Consider the following 18,542-nt stretch of genomic DNA (forward strand, 5'->3'; position numbering starts at 1 on the left):
GATAAATAGCTACACTCATTCACATTTGTCAATCACGTTATGTCAATCACGCGTGCACACTACGAAACTTTCATCCGTTATATAAAAACAATCGTAAGTTTTTCGCATCCGTAGCAAACAGTTTGAATGGTGTTTTGACAATTCGGAGCCACCGAATCAATACGAAAAAACGCATACGGAAAAAACGCGGACTCAGTGTGCAATGGCCAGGGGGCTTGATGACGCTTTGGCAACTTTTCTCACTTTTGACAGCGACATTTCTCAAATTAATAATATTTAATCTTTCTGAGGAGATCTGCTAGCTTGTTTATTACACAGAGCGCTCGCTGCGAGTCTGACAGGAGGGTGGCTGGACCAATCGCGTGCCGGTCAGTCGAAATGGTTTCCCATCGACAAATGATCAGCATTTGTGTACATTTCTAAGCTTTTTGATTGGTTCTATACAACGTGTAACACCATTTAAAGAGCAGAGATAGTGACGTTTCAGGGGATACCAGGGAAATGCTCAGAGGTGACGAGAGGAGTTGAGAAAAGCAATGTTCATTTCCAGCGAATTTAGTAAAACTTTGTACACTTTAATAGTAATTTAAATACCTTTACTCAATTATCTGGACTACGAAACTTTGGGAGATTATTTTTGAATGTCTGTTCTTTGAAATTATCACAAAAAAAAAAAAATCTATTATTTCATTGTTTTTCCACATAATCGGCCCATATCTTAAAATAGAACGTTGCGACTTCCGACTCATTTCGCCAGATCGGGTCACATATAATGACTCCTTATGATGTTACATCAGCCATACAATAGTCCACATTTAACCTATTGAACATATCTCTTGCCAAAGGGTCCTCAAAAGGTTGTTCCCTTTCGAGGGAACTCCAACTGCGTCGAATGACACTTTGGGGGAACGCCCCTCAGCGTAGCGCCTCTGAAGCATGAATGAAACTGAGCCGATCTCTGATTGGTGCAACGTCATGACGTAATGTGTGACGGCACATAGGCGGAAGCTATAAAAGCAGCCGGCACACAAAAGATGTCAGCTTTCTGTTCTTCAGCAAGCGCTATCTGTGACTGTTTGTCCTATTTATTGTTGTCTGTTACTGAGTGAATCTGAATGAGTGAAATGGCGAGTGTGAGCTTCAGGAAGTGTGTGCATCCTTGCCCTCGCTACATCACGGGCGGGGACACACACCAACTGTGCACACATTGTTTGGGAATGCAGCACGCGCAGGCAGCTCTCGAGGGGGCTGCTTGCGAGGATTGTGAAAAGTTGACAATCCGTGTGCTGCGTTCCCGGCTGGCTATCTTTGATGAAGATGGTCAGCCTCGCGAGCCCCGTGGTGCGGGACCCGCGTCCGCTGAGGCGGCGCGGCGACGCTCTTCATGGGGCTCGCAAAAAGATCTGTCCGGGGATCTCGAGGCTGCCGAGGCACCTTCTCGGGATTCATCGGGCAGTTCTGATGTCCTCGAGCCTCGCGCAGAAGCCCGCCCCGCGGCTTCTTCTGCGCGAGTCGAGGATCCGATGTTTGAGCTGTCTGCCTCCGAGGAGGTTGACGTGCTCAGCATCGAGGGCGGGGATTTCGGGGACGACTCGCCGCCCCGTGTCCCCGCGTATGAGGAGCTGGTTGAGGTTGTTTCCCGTGCGGTGGCTCATTTAAATATCAGCTGGCCACAAGAGAGGCAGGAAGCGCAAACTAAAAGCAAACTGGATGAGCGCTTCCTGCAGCACAGGGAACAACCTCATCACCGGGGCTTGCCGTTCTTTCCCGATCTGCACAACGAGTTGTGTAGATCGTGGAAAAAACCACACTCTTCTCGTGTCTCCAATCCCCCTATTATTAATTATAGTAACATCATGGGGGCACGAGAGAACGGTTATGGGATGATGCCGCGCGTTGAACAGCCTTTGGCGAATTATTTATCGCCTGAGTCGGCATCATCCCTTAAAGCCCCGGTGCTGCCCACTAAGCCGTGTAGAGACACATCAGCGCTAGTGGGCAGGGCTTATATGGCTGCGGGTCGGGCTGGTGCGAGTCTTCACACCATGGCTATGCTCCAGGCGTACCAGGCCGACCTTCTTAAGGACATTGATGAGGGCGAGGGTCCAACTCCGGAAGATATTGCGGAGTTGAGGAAGGTCGCTGATTTGTCTCTCCGAGTCACCAAGGAGACGGCCCGCGCTGTCGGTCGCTCCATGGCAGCTATGGTGGTCTCGGAGAGGCATTTATGGTTAAATCTTACGGGCATCAGGGAGAAAGACAGGGCTTTCCTCCTTGATGCCCCGATTTCGCCTTCTGGCCTGTTCGGCGACGCCGTTAATACCGTCGTCGACAGGTTTCAGGAGGCGAAAAGACAATCAGCGGCCTTCAGACAATATCTCCCTCGCCGCTCAGTGTCCAAGAAGTCTGCCCCCAGTGGGCAGCCGCAGCCACAGCCATCAGCCAGCTCCTCCGCCTATAGACAGGCTCAAAAACAGAGCGTCGCGTCTAGAGCCCCCCCTCAAGGAGCTTGGGGGCATAGACAGCGCTCTCAGGCGAAGCCTCAGCCTAAGCAGGGCGACCTGAGGGCCGTCCTGCAGGCTAAAAAGGCTTCGTCAAAGAGATCCTAGCTATTCTAGGATCTCTGCGGGCGGCCCCACCCGTGGTGGAACGACCGAGGTCGTCTCCTTCACGGAGCCCGCAGGAAATCGATGTTGCTCTCCCGCCGTTAAACACGCTTCGGGACACATCGGTATCCAGCGAACGCAGGCTGCACTGTCCGCCCCACAGGCTTGCGGTCAGGCAGCATTCGCGTCCGCTCATCGAGAATCGTTTTCGGTTCAGCCCTGCCGGGAATCCGCTTCAGGGGGCCGAGAACGAATCCCGATTAATACCCGAAGCCAGGCTCGAGAGCCTGGTTCCCTTGGTAAAATATTTCGATGCATGGAAAAATCTGGCGAATATTTCTCCTTGGGCCCTGCGCACCATTCAAAATGGGTACAGGCTGCAGTTCAGTTCCCGCCCACCCAGATTCAACGGGGTGGTCTGGACTGTAGTCGACCCAGTGCAGGGTCGGGTATTGGAACAGGAAGTAAACTCCCTGCTGGCAAAGGAGGCTATAGATCGTATTCCTCCACCGGACAGGGAGTCCGGGTTTTACAGCCGCTACTTCATAGTTCCCAAGAAGGATGGGGGGTTGCGTCCAATAATAGATCTCAGGCACCTGAACCGTTCTCTGAGGAGATTCAGGTTCAAGATGCTCACTATTCCCATTATCGTGAGTCAAATTCAGTCCGAGGATTGGTTTGTCACGATAGATCTAAAGGACGCATACTTCCACATATCCATCCTTCCATCTCACAGGAAGTTCCTGAGGTTCGCTTTCGGGGGCGAAGCGTACCAATATCGGGTTCTTCCGTTCGGCCTAGCTCTCTCCCCTCGCACATTTACAAAATGTATGGATGCAGCTCTGGCACCGCTGAGGCTTCAGGGCATCAGGGTGCTCAATTATATCGACGACTGGCTGATTTTAGCACAGTCACAGGAGCTGGCGGTTCGGCATCGAGATGTCGTCCTCGCCCACATCCAGAGCCTGGGGTTGAGACTCAACACGAAAAAGAGCGTGTTGACACCAGCCCAGAGAACTACATTCCTGGGAGTGGTGTGGGACTCGGTCACGATGCGGGCACAATTGTCTCCCGCGCGGATCGAGTCCATCCTGACCACAGTGTCCAGGATAAGGCTAGGCCAAGCCATCACTGTGAAGCACTTCCAGAGAGTGCTGGGGCTCATGGCAGCAGCGTCCAGTGTCATTCCATTCGGCCTGCTGCACATGAGGGCCCTTCAGTGGTGGTTAAAAACCAAGGGGTTCTCCCCGAGGGGAAACCCGTTCCGCATGATCAGGGTTACACGCAGATGCCTTCGTTCCCTATCTATGTGGAAGAAAGCTTGGTTTCTGTCCCAGGGGCCAGTGTTGGGAGCGTCATGTCGCCGGAGAACCGTTTCGACAGACGCCTCCCTCACGGGCTGGGGCGCGGTCATGGACGGCCGCTTTACGACAGGCCTATGGCAGGACCATCATGCCTCCTGGCACATAAACTGCCTGGAGATGTTGGCGGTGTTCCGAGCTCTGAGGAGCTTCCTGCCGGACCTCAAAGGTCATCATGTCCTTGTGAGGTCAGACAATATGTCGGTAGTGGCCTATATAAACCATCAGGGGGGTCTGAGGTTTCGCCCTCTATGCAGACTGGCGCATCAGATCCTCCTGTGGTCCCAGGGGAAGTTGTTGTCTCTAAAAGCAACATTCATCCCGGGGAGTCAAAATCGGGGAGCAGACATCCTGTCGAGACAGGGGCTGAGGCCCGGGGAGTGGAGACTCCACCCCGAGGTGGTGGAGTCAATATCTCAGAGGTTCGGCCCAGTGGAAGTGGACTTGTTCGCGTCTCGAGAGACGACCCACTGTCCACTGTGGTTTTCCCTCACCCATCCAGCCCCGCTGGGGTTGGATGCAATGGTGCAGACGTGGCCGAGGCTACGTCTGTACGCATTTCCCCCGATCGCTCTGCTCCCGGGAGTTCTAGAGAGAGTCCGTCGCGACGGGATCAGTCTACTGTTGGTAGCCCCGTTGTGGCCGGCCCGAGTATGGTTCTCCGACATAATTTTGCTCCTGGACGGCCCTCCATGGGAGATTCCCATCAGGAGGGACCTGCTGACACAGGCAGAGGGCTCAATATTTCACCCTCGGCCCGAGTTATGGAAACTGTGGGTCTGGCCCCTGAGGGGGCACAGTACCTAGAGGCCGGCCTATCAGCTGGAGTAGTGGAGACCATACTCAGCTCTAGAGCTCCATCCACGAGGAAATTGTACGGCTTAAAGTGGAACGTCTTCACCGTTTGGTGTAGGGAGCGTGAGGTGGACCCAGTTAACTGCCCAGTGGCTTCAGTGCTGGAGTTCCTCCAAGATCGCTTCTCCACTGGTCTTACCCCGTCCACACTCAAGGTGTACGTGGCTGCCATTGCGGCTTTCCACGCTCCTTTGAGTGATGGGCCTCTGGGGAGACACCAATTAGTCGTACGTTTCCTCCGTGGGGCTTGGAGGATGAGACCTGCGGCTCGTACCAGGGTTCCCACTTGGGACCTGGCAGTGGTTCTCGAAGGGCTGGCCGAGGCCCCCTTCGAGCCACTGGAGTCGGCTGAGGCCAAGAACCTTTCGTTGAAGGTGGTCTTTTTGTTGGCCATTACTTCTCTGAGGAGGGTAGGAGATCTCCAGGCGCTCTCCATATCTAACGAGTGCCTGGAGTTTGCTCCAGGCAACATTAAGGCCATTCTTCACCCTAGGCCAGGCTATTTGCCTAAGGTGCCGTCCAGTGCGGCACGGCCTACGGTTCTGCAGGCTTTTCATCCTCCACCTCACGTGACGGCGAATGAAGAGAGACTTCACATGCTCTGCCCTGTCAGAGCACTGAGTATTTACATTCAGAGGTCCTCTTCATGGCGGAAGTCGGACCAGTTGCTGGTGTGTTTCGGGTCGCCCAGAAAGGGGCTTCCCGCCTCAAAGCAGACCATCAGCAACTGGATTGTCCAAGCGATTTCCACGGCCTATCAGGTGCGCGGTATGCCTTCACCTTTGGCCGTGAGGGCTCATTCTACTAGAGGCATGGCGTCCTCTAGAGCCCTTCTCGCGGGGGCCCCCATCCAGGAGGTCTGCGATGCAGCAGGATGGGCTACCCCTCATACCTTTATTAGGTTTCATAGTTTGGACATTCCGTCTACACCCGGCTCTCTTGTGCTCGCGTCCTAAGTGTGCCTGTGAGCAGCTTCACACTAGGGCAGGCGGGGCGCGTTGTGGCGTAGTGGGTACTCGTTCCCCCAAAGTGTCATTCGACGCAGTTGGAGTTCCCTCGAAAGGGAACGTCCTCGGGTTACGACTGTAACCCTTGTTCCCTGAGAAGGGAACGAGAACTGCGTCCCTTGGCCACGCCTTCCCCTGCCTGGGAGCGCTTGCTTCATCACAGAAGCTGACATCTTTTGTGTGCCGGCTGCTTTTATAGCTTCCGCCTATGTGCCGTCACACATTACGTCATGACGTTGCACCAATCAGAGATCGGCTCAGTTTCATTCATGCTTCAGAGGCGCTACGCTGAGGGGCGTTCCCCCAAAGTGTCATTCGACGCAGTTCTCGTTCCCTTCTCAGGGAACAAGGGTTACAGTCGTAACCCGAGGACGTTTTTTTACTATATAAACTCATTGACTCCTTCTGATGTTACGTCAGTAGTCCATATTTGACCTAATGAACATATTTCTGGCAAAAGAAAACTCAATTTTGAACTATCTACACATTCTCATTGACTACATCTGATTATACATCAGCCAGCCTGTATTTGACCCATTTAAAAAAAATTCTGGCCAAAGGGTCCCCAAAAGGCAGCTTACTATATATTCTCAAAAACTCTATCTGATGTTAAATCAGCCAGACAGTTGTCCATATTTGACCTGCTAAACATATTTCTGACCAAAGTGTCCTCGATATTGAACTTTCTACACATTCTCATTGACTACTTCTGATGTTACATCAGCCAGGCTATATTTTGGCCCATTGAAAATATCTTTAGCCAAAGGGTGCCCAAACTTACTATATATTCTCAAAGACTCTTCCAGATGTTAAATCAGCCAGACTATAGTCCATCTTTGACCTGCTGAATATATTTTTTGCCCAAAAGTACTCGATCTTGAACATTCCATACATATTTAAAGACTTCTTCTGATGTTACGTCAGCCATACAGTAGTCCATATTTGACACACTGAACATATATCTGGCAACACAGTACTCGAACATGAATTTTCTATACATTCTCATTCACTACTTTTGATGTTAAGTCAGCCACACACAAGTCCGTAATTGACCTACTGAACATGTTTCTGGCCAAAGGGTTGTCAAAAGGCAACATAAAATATATTCTAATTGACTTTATTTGACTCATATTTGACCCATTGTATATAGATCTTGAACTTTCTTTACGTAATGACACCTTCTGATGTCATGTCAGCCATACAGAAGTCCATATTTAACCTGCTGAACATATTTTTTTGCTAAAGAGTCCTCAATCTTGAACTTTAAACACACATTCTTCTGATGTTACATTAGCCGTACAAAAGTCCATATATATGATCTATTGAACATATCTGTGGCCAAAAAGATCCGTATAAGGTGTTTTTACAATATAAAATCATAGACTCCTTCTGATGTTAAATCAGCAAGACAGCTTTCCAAATTTGACCTGCTGAATATATTTCTTGTCAAAAAGTAATTGATCTTGGACAATGACAATATACAAAATATTCAAGATCGAGTACTCTTTGGCCAGAAATATGATGAGCAGGTTAAAAATGGACTATTGCATGACTGATGCAACATCAGAAGTATTCAATGAAGGTAGAAAGTTCAAGATTAAGGACTCTTTGGCCAGAAATATAATTCAGCAGGTCAAATATGGACAACTCTCTGGCTTATTTAACATCAGAAAGAGTATATGAGAATATACTTGCAGAACAGACTGCATTGCACACCCCTTCAATGCACTACGGAATGATTTAGTTCTTGAATGTGTAGTAAGTGTCAATGGCTTCTGAAAATGGCACATTAGGATTCGGCAGACTACCCAATTCCTCTTCGGCAGTTGTCGAGGTAGAGCCAGTTCTGGAATTGAGACTCAATCATTATCGTGACTTAGGGGTCCATCCCAGTCGATCCCATAATTTTCATCCACCTGTGTCCATTAATGAAAATCAGTCATATTGTGGGTGGAAGGAGAGAAAAAAAGTTGTAATAGTCTAAATGTATAATAGAAAAAGACGATAAATTAAGACATTTATGCACTGTAAAAAAATTCTAACCTCCCTAACTCAAAATTGTCTAGTGACTGGTCACATCTAAATTTTTTCATTTGGCCCAAGTGAAATTCAAAATTGTAATTTGTTCAATAAATTTTGTCACTAGAAAATTTTGAGTTGGGAGGTTAGAATTTTTTTACAGTGTGATTTTTCCTAATACAATGGCTTAAGAATTAAAGGTGCAGTATGTGATTTCTAAGAAACAAACAATTTTGTGAATATTTGCTAGATGTCTATTCTGTGTGTGCTGAAAAAAATATGTTTGTACATAGTCCTGGCTGTATACATAGAAGAAAAAAAGTGGATCTGACTGTGGCGAGCAGGACGAGGCAGAGGGCCGTGAGAGAGCAGCGCGACCCGGTGGCGTGATTACTGATGAGCGACACCTGCGCGACACCCAGTCGTCCGTAAGGGGCTGCTGTCTTTTACTTTCATTTTGTATTTGTTTATTTTATTATTAAACTTGTTGAATGTTCGCCGGTTCCCGCCTCCTTCCAGAGGAACGCGCTGTCAAAGAGTCCTCGCCGCTGTGGGGAATCCGCGGTGCCATCGAGCATGGTGGGCAGAGTCCGTCACCATGGACGCTCGAGGCGGTGCGCTGGAGTGAGTTGCCGGGGGGACAGTCGAGCGGCTGCCGTCCGTGACGGAGCGGAGGAGTCAGCGCCGTTCGCCGTGGGCCGGAACCTGCTACCATCCGCCATGAAGGGGAGGAGCAGGGAACGGGGGACTCCTGCCGTCTGCCCGAACCCGGAGGAGCCGTCGCCGTCCACCAGGCGGCGGAGGAGTGTCGAGCCGCCCACCAAGGGCAATCCAGTGCCACCGCCAGGCACCGCGGAGAAGATCGCCCAGCTGGTGGAGGACCAGATGGCAGCCCGTTGTGGGAACCGGACCAAGATTTTTTGCCGTGTCAGGTCCCCCCGGGGGAGGGGGGGGGGGGGGGGGGGTGGGGGGTAGAGTGCAGTCTCGGGAGTACCCCCCAGCCTGCAAGGGGTGATGGGGGTATGTGGCGAGCAGGATGAGGCCAAGGGCCGTGAGAGAGCAGCGCGAGGCCGGTGGCGTGATTACTGATGAGCGACACCTGCGCGACGCACCGGTCTCGTATCTCTCACGGAGGAGCGGAAGCATAAAAGGATGAGCGACGACAGTGGATATCGAGAGAGGAACAGGCCTGAACCTGTGTTTTGTTTTGTTGGTGTTTTATTATGTGACAGCAGTCGTCCGTGAGGGGCTGCTGTCTTTTACTTTCTTTTTGTATTTGTTTATTTTATAATTAAACTTGTTGAATGTTCGCCGGTTCCCGCCTCCTTCTTCCCATAACAACTGAACCTTATTACACTGACCAATCAGACCAAGCAACAAAACACTTTTATAGGCAATCAGCAATAGGGATGTCAATTTCAAATATCAACAGTGTTTCTCAGAAATCACTTATGCACCTTTAAGGGTAAATATATACTCTATATACTCCATAATATACATACATACATGCATAAATGTATAATCTGATGTAAATAAATATATATTATATATATGTATATATGAGAATTCCTGTTTTCTTCGCTGTGTGCACCATGGACTCATCAGCAACTGCAATATTCTCCCCACCTTTGTCAGATCGGACTCTTGATGGCATACCTTATTGATTAACAGCAGATATGAAGCTGCTGAGCACAGTGGATGCTTGGTTATTTGGAGACGCAGAAAGATAAACTATTAGTCGGCTGAAACCATCGATACCACCATGAATCACCAATCTCCATCTACAGAATAAACAAGAATATTGGCAAAACAAGTTCTTTACTACAACAATGCACATTGCCCAAACATCAGATTTGAAATATGTGGACATGTAATGTTCACATCACCTGAAATTGCCAATTACAGTTAGTACTAGCCATGATGTTGTGTGGCAGTAGATCAATATGATTAATTATATGCACATTCTCCATAACCCTTTAAGTGTCACCCCCCTTTTTTTGAATATACATGAAAATGCACATTTCGAACTTAAATGGTTGTAATTCAAGAATGCTTTGGAATATAGACGTAAGATTGGTCTTGTTTTAAAGAAGACATTTGGCAGATTCTTGTAGAAGTGAAATAAATTAAGAAAGTGAAATAGAAAAAAAGTTATAGAAGTTTGAGTTTATGAAAATGTACAATGTAAAAAATTTAATTATTCATATTTTATATAAAATATATATTTTCAAAACCTGGGCGACTCTAAAACTGCAAAAAAAATCAAAGCCAAAAATCTGAACAAGTTGTGTTTCAAATTTTAGGTTGATATCTCAAAAAATGAGCTTTCAGTAAGATTTTGTTTGGGCGCAGTACCAAACTTTTTCACTAGATGACAACCAGACTCCATTACTGCCCATATAAGGGCGCCTCCATTTCCATATGTGTTTTGAATGATATGAACCATTATTTCCACAATTTTCATACAATTTATGAAGTAGACATCCTATTCAGAAGTAATATGAGAAGTTTGGCAGATTTTGATATGATTTCAACCTCTAAGAAACATAAAAAGAACACGCATGTGCGTTTTAGCTTCCTGCCACATCATATAATTTTTTTCTTTATATAAAAAAAAAAATTCAGACCTTTTTTTTTAAATAATTGAATGGATGCTATCTTTTGAACTCTTGGAATGAAAACAAACTGAGGTTTCAACCCTTCTTTCATGATTTTTCATGTTCATCACTATTTCAAAATAAAGGTCTAAGAGTATGAAAATATTATTGTTGCAAATTGATAAATTACGGCTCCTCTGTAATTTATTTTGAAAATCAATCACCAAATATGGAAACTAGAGATTGTAAGCTTTCAAATGATATATAGTTTGTCAAGATTAGTTTAGGTTTAGTATAGGATATTACTGTTTTAAAAATGTAAAGGATTTGGGCCCACCGGTGGGCCCGTGACACTTGGAGACTATATACACCCAATTAGTCCTCACAGGCACTACATTTTTCATGAGTCTTCCATAGACTATAAAAAAGGTTACTTGGACTTGTTAGTCACAGCATACAAATATCTCTTGCAAAAATATGAGGTAAGTAATGTGTGCCTCAGCGAAGATATATTTTAGTAACATTACAATAATTTTTACATTGAATGATGCCAAATAGTTCATTAGTTAAAATATATTCAAATAGTGATAATAAACCTTTGATTAATATATTTCCCTATATATATTCAACTAAACGTTTAATAAATCGATCTGTTAATCATTATATAGTAATTGCTAATCTATTTTAAAGGTGAAAAAAAATTATAGCCTGTATCGGTCAAGGCGTCTAATTAGGGCCCGAGCACCGATGGTGTGAGGACCCTCTTGGAATTGCTCTGTTTATTAGGGCCCAAGCCTTGAAAAGGCGAAGGCCCTAATGTTTTCCTAAAGATTATTAATATTAGGGCCCAAGCCTTGAAAAGGCGAAGGCCCTATTGTTTTCCTTAGGATTATTATTAGGGCCCAAGCCCTGAAAGGGCGAAGACCCTATTGTTTTCCTTAGGATACATTTAAAAAAAAAATTCTAACGACTATTCAGGCACTTTTGGGGCCCTTAACATGCTCAAAAACTCTTGAAACTTTGCACACGGGTCAGAACCCGCGGCCATCAGGGCCGGGCTGAAGCTGGTACCCGGGCGTGGCAGGGGGGCTCGACAGCGCCCCCTGGAACGGGGTCCGAAAACTTGGTCCATAAATCAAACACGTTTGCATGTAATAATATGAAACTCAGTACACATATAGATCTCATCGGTTCATATATCCTTCATACTCTTACTTTTTACCCCAGCCCAACAGGAAGTCGGCTATTTAGGGTTGTTTGGAAAACGCATGCAATGGAATTTGAAATGCTCCTCCTAGAGAATTCAAACACACGGCACAAAACTCGGTCAACATGAAGTCAAGACATTGAGGATGAAAAATTGCCAGGGGATTTTTGATATCTCGAACGGTTTGGCCATGGCGAGGAAACGAAATTATGGCGCGAAAAGAGAAACAGGAAGTGTGTTATAACTTCTTTATACATTAACTGATCTTGGTGAAACTTCAGCAGTGTGTTCGTTGTAAGAGGCCGGTCACATGGATGTGACTATTGTGAGTCAAAGTTATAGCGCCACCAACTGGCAGCAGGAAGTGTGTCACTTTCAAAATGCTTTGAAATAACCCTCTTATTTTTACCCGATTTGCTTCAAACTTTATGTGTATAATGTAAAACACGGCAGATGTAGACCTGTGAAAATATTATTGATATCTTAGATACTGTTGCCGTGGCAACGCATCAAACTTTAATATTCTTGTTTGATGCTTTTGAGACTCTTAGCATGCTTGAAATTGCATAAAACTCGACAGACACATTACATTTATTAGCCAGTAGACATGTGCAAAGTTTCAGAAACGGGCGTGGTGAGGGCTCAGTAGCGCCACCTTTTGTCAAAAGTGGGGGGATTAGTTTTATCTACAGTTACAAAAATCGGTATGTATATTGTTCTCCTCGAGCCGGACAACTTTCTAATTTACAGTCATTAGCTCCGACCAACAGGAAGTCAGATATTTTGGTTTGAATATGGTGAGCCTCTCTCTGAGCCTACGTCTCTGTATGGCAAGCCCTTTTAACATTTAAAAGCTAAGTTTGACTATCCGGAATTAACATTGTAGATATCAACAACGTCTTTCTGACAAGTCGTAATTATATTTTGGATAGTTTGTATTATCATTTAAGACATCTGTAACGTAATTGACCTATGGCTAAGCCACGCCCCCAAACGCGATGAGCCAATCACAGTGCGCATAGCTAACCCAATAAAATGAAAGTTACAGATATCAAATTTCAGATATCTCTAATCTAAATGAATTTCAAGATATCTATAACTTGATAATAGATATCTACAATTAAATGGTAAATGGACTGCATTTATATAGCGCTTTCACAGACCCAATGGCCACCAAAGCGCTTTACATATTGCCTCACATTCACCCATTCACACACCGACAGCGGTGTCAGCCATGCAAGGCGCCATCCAGCTCGTCGGGAGCAGCTGGGGTTAGGTGTCTTGCTCATGGACACCTCGACACTTGGTCAGGTGGAACTGGGGATTGAACCACCAACCTTCCGGTTTGTAGACAACCTACGTGAACCACTGAGCCACTGTCGCCCCTGTTTATGACTTTCCCTAACTCCAGTTTGAGATATCTACAATGCCATTCTGACTAGTCATAATTTAAATGTATTTAAATGTATTGTTTGCTTTAAATTAAATTAAGATTGTATGTTTGGTAATTGAACCTAAATTAATTTGAAATTTATGTGCTATATTTCAGATCAATATATTTGTTTTCCTTCATTTTAATCAACACTAACTTTATTCTCATCTAAATTATAAATAACTTATTTCTGTATAAAATAAAAAATCCCGAATAATCCAGACCAACCAGAGCGCACTATTCCTACAACATCATCAGTGCTGAAGCAGAACTACCAGAGCCGTTCGGCGGATAGCGAGCAGATGCAGCATATGTGTTGTAACGAGGCAGGGTCAGGCCAGGGGGATCCATTTGCAGCTTTTTATTAAGAAATGGCAAACAGGGCAGAACAGAAAAGGCAGAGACAAACCAGGTTGACAGGCAAAGGGCAAAGACCTCCAGATAAATACTGGGCTTCTGGATTTACACATTTAAGTGCTGCAAAACAGATTGACCTATGACATCCTATGACAGGGATGGGCAACTTTGATGATAGTGAGGGCCACAAATATTTTATCGTCACTATCAGAGGGCCAAATGTGACTGTGCACTTCCACCAATGGGATATTGAAAAATTAGAGGTACCATTTTAGAAGAAAACAATGTATGTATGTATGTATGTATTACAGACTCTGCTTAGTGAATCAACCTGCATGTCCATATTCAATTATTTTTTCTGCTTCTTTTCATGAATGAACTTTTAACATAAACAAATAAAACATTACTGTGGCAAACATTTTTTATTATTATTCAAGTGCAAACATGTTGGGCTCTCAAAAAACAACCAATGATGGCACAAAACTGAAAAGTAGCCTATTAAGTGAAAAACTTAATGGGATATTGGAAAATTAGAGCTACCATTTTAGAAGAACAAAACATATGTATGTCTGTATTACAGACTCTGTAATGTTTAGTGAACCAACCTGCATTTCCATACTCTAGTATTTTTTTACTCAAATCTATTTTTTTCTGCTTCTATTCATTAATGAACTTTTAACATAAACAAACAAAACATTACTGAGTAGCAAACCTTTTTTTTATTATTATTATTCCCGTGCAAACATTGTGGGCTCTCAGAAAAACATAAGCATACTTTCCACCATAGGCTATATCTCACCTACAGGGGGGGAAAGTTTAAAGTTGATGAGATACTTGTGGTCTCTCCTGCTGGCGTGCAATAGACTGGATGTCAATGTCAATGTTAGTGCAGCCAATCCTCATGAGCTGAAACAGAACGTCATCGCTGATCCTGTTTCTCTCTTTCGACTTTATATGTTTCATTGTGGAGAAGTTGCTCTCGCAAATGTACGTGCTCCCAAACATGCTGGCCATTGACAGTGCAAAATCCCTGAGAAGTGGAAAGCGAGACTCTGGTAGTAACCTCCAAAATGAAACTCCCCTCTCACTGCGCTTTGCTTGAAAAAACGGGTCTGACTGAATTTCGCAAAGTTCAAGCTGCAACTCGGAGGGTTGCTCGCTGACAGCAGCAGAGAGTGGGTCAGTGAATAACGCTATTCGTGGCTGCATGGCGTGGAAATCATGGAAGCGGCACTTAAACTGCTGCTGCAGTGTTTCGATGTCGGCTCTGTATTTGTGAAAATTTTTCTCGCATTCAGGGACATCTCTCCGGATCTCTTCACAAGCGGGAAAGTGTGCAAAATTTTGACAATTGGATGAAAATCCTTCTTTGAAAAGCTCTAATTTACGCCGAAATGCATTCATGTGTGCGTAAAGGTCGGATACAGTTTGGCCTCGCCCCTGTAACTGTGTGTTCAGGTGATTGAGGTGTGAGGTAACGTCCGTAAGGAAGGCCATATCGCAAAGAAATTCGGTGTCTCTGAGTTTCGGGTGTAGGCACTTGTATCGCCTCGAACACTGTCCTCCAAAAACACAGGCAGTTCGGTGCGCAACGCAAAAAAACGCTCCAGACACTTTCCTCGGCTCATCCATCTAATCTCGGTGTGCATTTGTAAATCCCCATACGCCGCGCTCACTTCATCCAAAAAAGCTACAAACCTCCTGTGACTGAGAGACCTATTCCCTCCTCGGATGAGATTTGTAACTTTAGTCACCAGATCCATAACGTGACTGAAGTTAAGTGTCTTGGCACAGAGAGCCTCCTGTAGAATTAAAATAAAGATTAGATTCAGCGCTAAAATCTACACATCCTGTCATATTAATCTCATAAGGCCGCCCATATTCATAATAATAAAAAGTGAGCTGAAGATAAAACAACTCACCTGATGGATGATGCAATGCAGTATAGGACAGTCCACCCCACTCTGTTGGAGGAGCCCGGCGAAACCATTGTGTTTTCCTTGCATCGCAGGTGTGCCATCAGTAACGACGGCTGACAGCTTGTCAAAGCCACCATAGTACTCATTCACAACACTTTTAACGGCGTTGAAAATATCCGTCCCTTTAGTAGTGTTGTGCAACGACACCAATTTTAAAAGTTCTTCGTGTACAACAAATGAACTGTCAATCGTTCTAGTGAAAATCAGTAGCTGGCTAATATCCGTCACATCTGTGCTCTCATCCAACGCTAATGAGAAGTATTTGCAGTCGTGCATGACTTGTTTCCGTTTGCCATCGACGTGATTATGGATGTCAAAAATTCTGCGTGTCACTGTGCGACGGGACAAGGAGACAGTTTCAAAGTTTTTAGCCATATCCTCGTCTCCAAATGATTTGGCCATTTCCATTGCACACCTCTTCACCATTTCGCCATCTGACAAGGGCTTCTTGGCTTTAGCAAGCTCCAGTGCCACAGAGTAAGACGCCTTGAGGGCAGACTCCTGTGTGGATGTAATTCTGGTAAAAATACTCTGTTGTTGATTGAGCTTCACTTTCAGGTCAGCTATAACAGCGGACCTAGCAGCTCCGGTGTACTTTCCATATTTGTCCCTGTGTGTGGTATTGTAATGGCGACTTAAGTTGAAATCTTTGAATACCGATCTTGTTTCCAAACACACTAAACACATAGGTCTACCTTTGAATTCTGTAAACAGATAATCTGTTTCCCATCTCGTCTGAAAAGTACGATTCTCTTGATCCAGTTTTCTTTTTTTACCTCTCATGGTTCTTTATCTTCATCGTTGACTGTAGTGAAGCAGGTCCGACTAAGAGTTTTGCATAGGAGGCGCCCTCTATCGGTATACTGTATCATTACCATTTGGAATTTGTTCAGATGTAGTAAAACCCCTTTTGGCGGGCTGTGACGCGTTCGGGCGCGCGCGCCTCCATTGGACGCGACGTCACGCCAGGCTCGCTGGTAGGCTGCTACAGTTGCTGCGGAGCAGCCAATGAGCGCGCTAGACAGCCCGCTCTAGGTCTGCTAGCTGCTGCACTGCGTTGACAATTATGCAAAATTAAGGATCATTTTTGGCTTCATATCTCGAGAAAAGATGACCTTTCCCGTAGCGTAAGCTTCTTACGCAATACGAGAGAACCTCTCGTAAGAGAACAACATTTCTATGGTATTTGAAAATTGACCCGCGGGCCGCACTGAGTGAGGAGGCGGGCCGCATGCGGCCCGCGGGCCGCCAGTTGCCCATCCCTGTCCTATGACATTAAAAATGATTCTAAATTTAAATTATCTCATATATGTGGCTATTGTGATTCACGATCATAGGCCCTGTCCAAAATGGTACACTTCATATTAATTTTCGGTCTTGTGTACTTATTTCATGTGTCCGTTAAATCCATGAGACCGTAGGGCGACAGTGAAAGCGGGGTTACGTTTTTGCACGTCGTGCACAGTAACCCTAAAGGCACCGGGGTGGCAGTGCCACCGGCTTGTTTATATATATATATATATATAAATATAGCTGCGAGCAGTGATGAAGGGCCAAAGCCGGCGGCACCGCCACTCCGGTGCCTTTAGGTAACTAAAGGCTCCGGGGTTGCGGTGCCACCGGCTTGGGCCCGCAATCACTGCTCGCAGCTATATTTATATATATATATATATATATATATATATTTTTTTTTTTCTCTATTATTATTTTTCTTACGACTATTCGGGCACTTTTGGGGCCCTTAACATGCTCGAAAACTCTTGAAACTTTGCACACATGTCAGAATCCGCGGCCATCAGGGGTGGGCTGAAGCTGGTTGGGCTCGACAGCGCCCCCTGGAACGGGGTCCGAAAACATGGTCCATAAATCAAACACGAATGAAAAATTGCCAGGGGATTTTTGATATCTCGAACGGTTTGGCCGTGGCGAGGAAACGAATTTATGGCGAGAAACAAGAAACAGGAAGTGTGTTATAACTTCTGCATACATTAACTGATCTTGATGAAACTTCAGCAGTGTGTTCGTTGTAAGAGGACTATCACATGGATGTGACTATTGTGAGTCAAAGTTATAGCGCCACCAACTGGCAGCAGGAAGTGTGTCACTTTCAAAATGCTTTTAAATCACCCTCTTATTTTTACCCGATTTGCTTCAAACTTCATCTGTATAATGTAAACACACGTCAGATGTAGACCTGTGAAAGGATTATTGATATCTTAGATACTGTTGCCGTGACAACGCATCAAACATTTGAATAGTAATTTTGGATGCTTTTGTGACTCTTAGCACACTTTTGGGGCCCTTAACGTGCTCAAAAACTCTTGAAACTTTGCACACGGGTCAGAACCCGCGGCCATCAGTGCCGGACTGGAACCGGTACCTGGGCGTGGCAGGGGGACTCGACAGCGCCCCCTGGAACGGGGTCCGAAAACTTGGTCCATAAATCAAACATGCTTGCATGTAATAATATGAAACTCGGTACACATATAGATCTCATCGGTTCATATATCCTTTGTACTTTTACTTTTTACCCCAGCCCAACAGGAAGTCGGCTATTATGGTTTGTTTGGAAGCATACGCCCCTGGAATTCGATATACTTCTCCTAGAGAATTCAACCAATCGCAACGAAACTCGGTCAGCATGAAGTCAAGACATTGAGGATGAAAAATTGCCAGGGGATTTTTGATATCTCGAACGGTTTGGCCGTGGCGAGGAAACAAATTTATGGCAAATAATGGAAACAGGAAGTGTGTTATAACTTCTGCATACATTAACTGATCTTGATGAAACTTCAGCAGTGTGTTCGCTGTAAGAGTCCGATCACATGGATGTGACTATTGTGAGTCAAAGTTATAGCGCCACCAACTGGCAGCAGGAAGTGTGTCACTTTCAAAATGCTTTTAAATCACCCTCTTATTTTTACCCGATTTGCTTCAAACTTGATGTGTATAATGTAGACACTCGCCAGATGTAGACCTGTGAAAGGATTATTGATATCTTAGATACTGTTGCCATGGCAACGCATCAAACTTTAATATTCTTTTTGGATGCTTTTGAGACTCTTAGCATGCCTGTGTAAGGATTCAGGGCGGATCTAATCCGTGGGGAATTTGCATATCAT

At 45.3% G+C, this 18,542-nt stretch overlaps 1 protein-coding gene across 1 annotated transcript; it reads right to left on the reverse strand.

Moving 5' to 3' along the window:
• Positions 1-14,895: 14,895 nt before the first annotated feature.
• Positions 14,896-16,219, reverse strand: LOC130087731 (zinc finger BED domain-containing protein 5-like). The gene is made up of 3 exons (XM_056254215.1): positions 16,197-16,219; positions 15,364-16,030; positions 14,896-15,243 (listed from the first exon to the last, which is right to left on the reverse strand). Exons 1-3 carry the CDS (start codon positions 16,217-16,219, stop codon positions 14,896-14,898), a joined length of 1,038 nt encoding a protein of 345 aa, XP_056110190.1.
• Positions 16,220-18,542: the final 2,323 nt, after the last annotated feature.

The sequence above is a fragment of the Rhinichthys klamathensis genome, unplaced genomic scaffold (assembly GCF_029890125.1).
Source record: "Rhinichthys klamathensis goyatoka isolate OS25496 unplaced genomic scaffold, OSU_Roscu_1.1 h1tg000111l_1, whole genome shotgun sequence".
Classification (NCBI taxonomy): domain Eukaryota; kingdom Metazoa; phylum Chordata; class Actinopteri; order Cypriniformes; family Leuciscidae; genus Rhinichthys; species Rhinichthys klamathensis.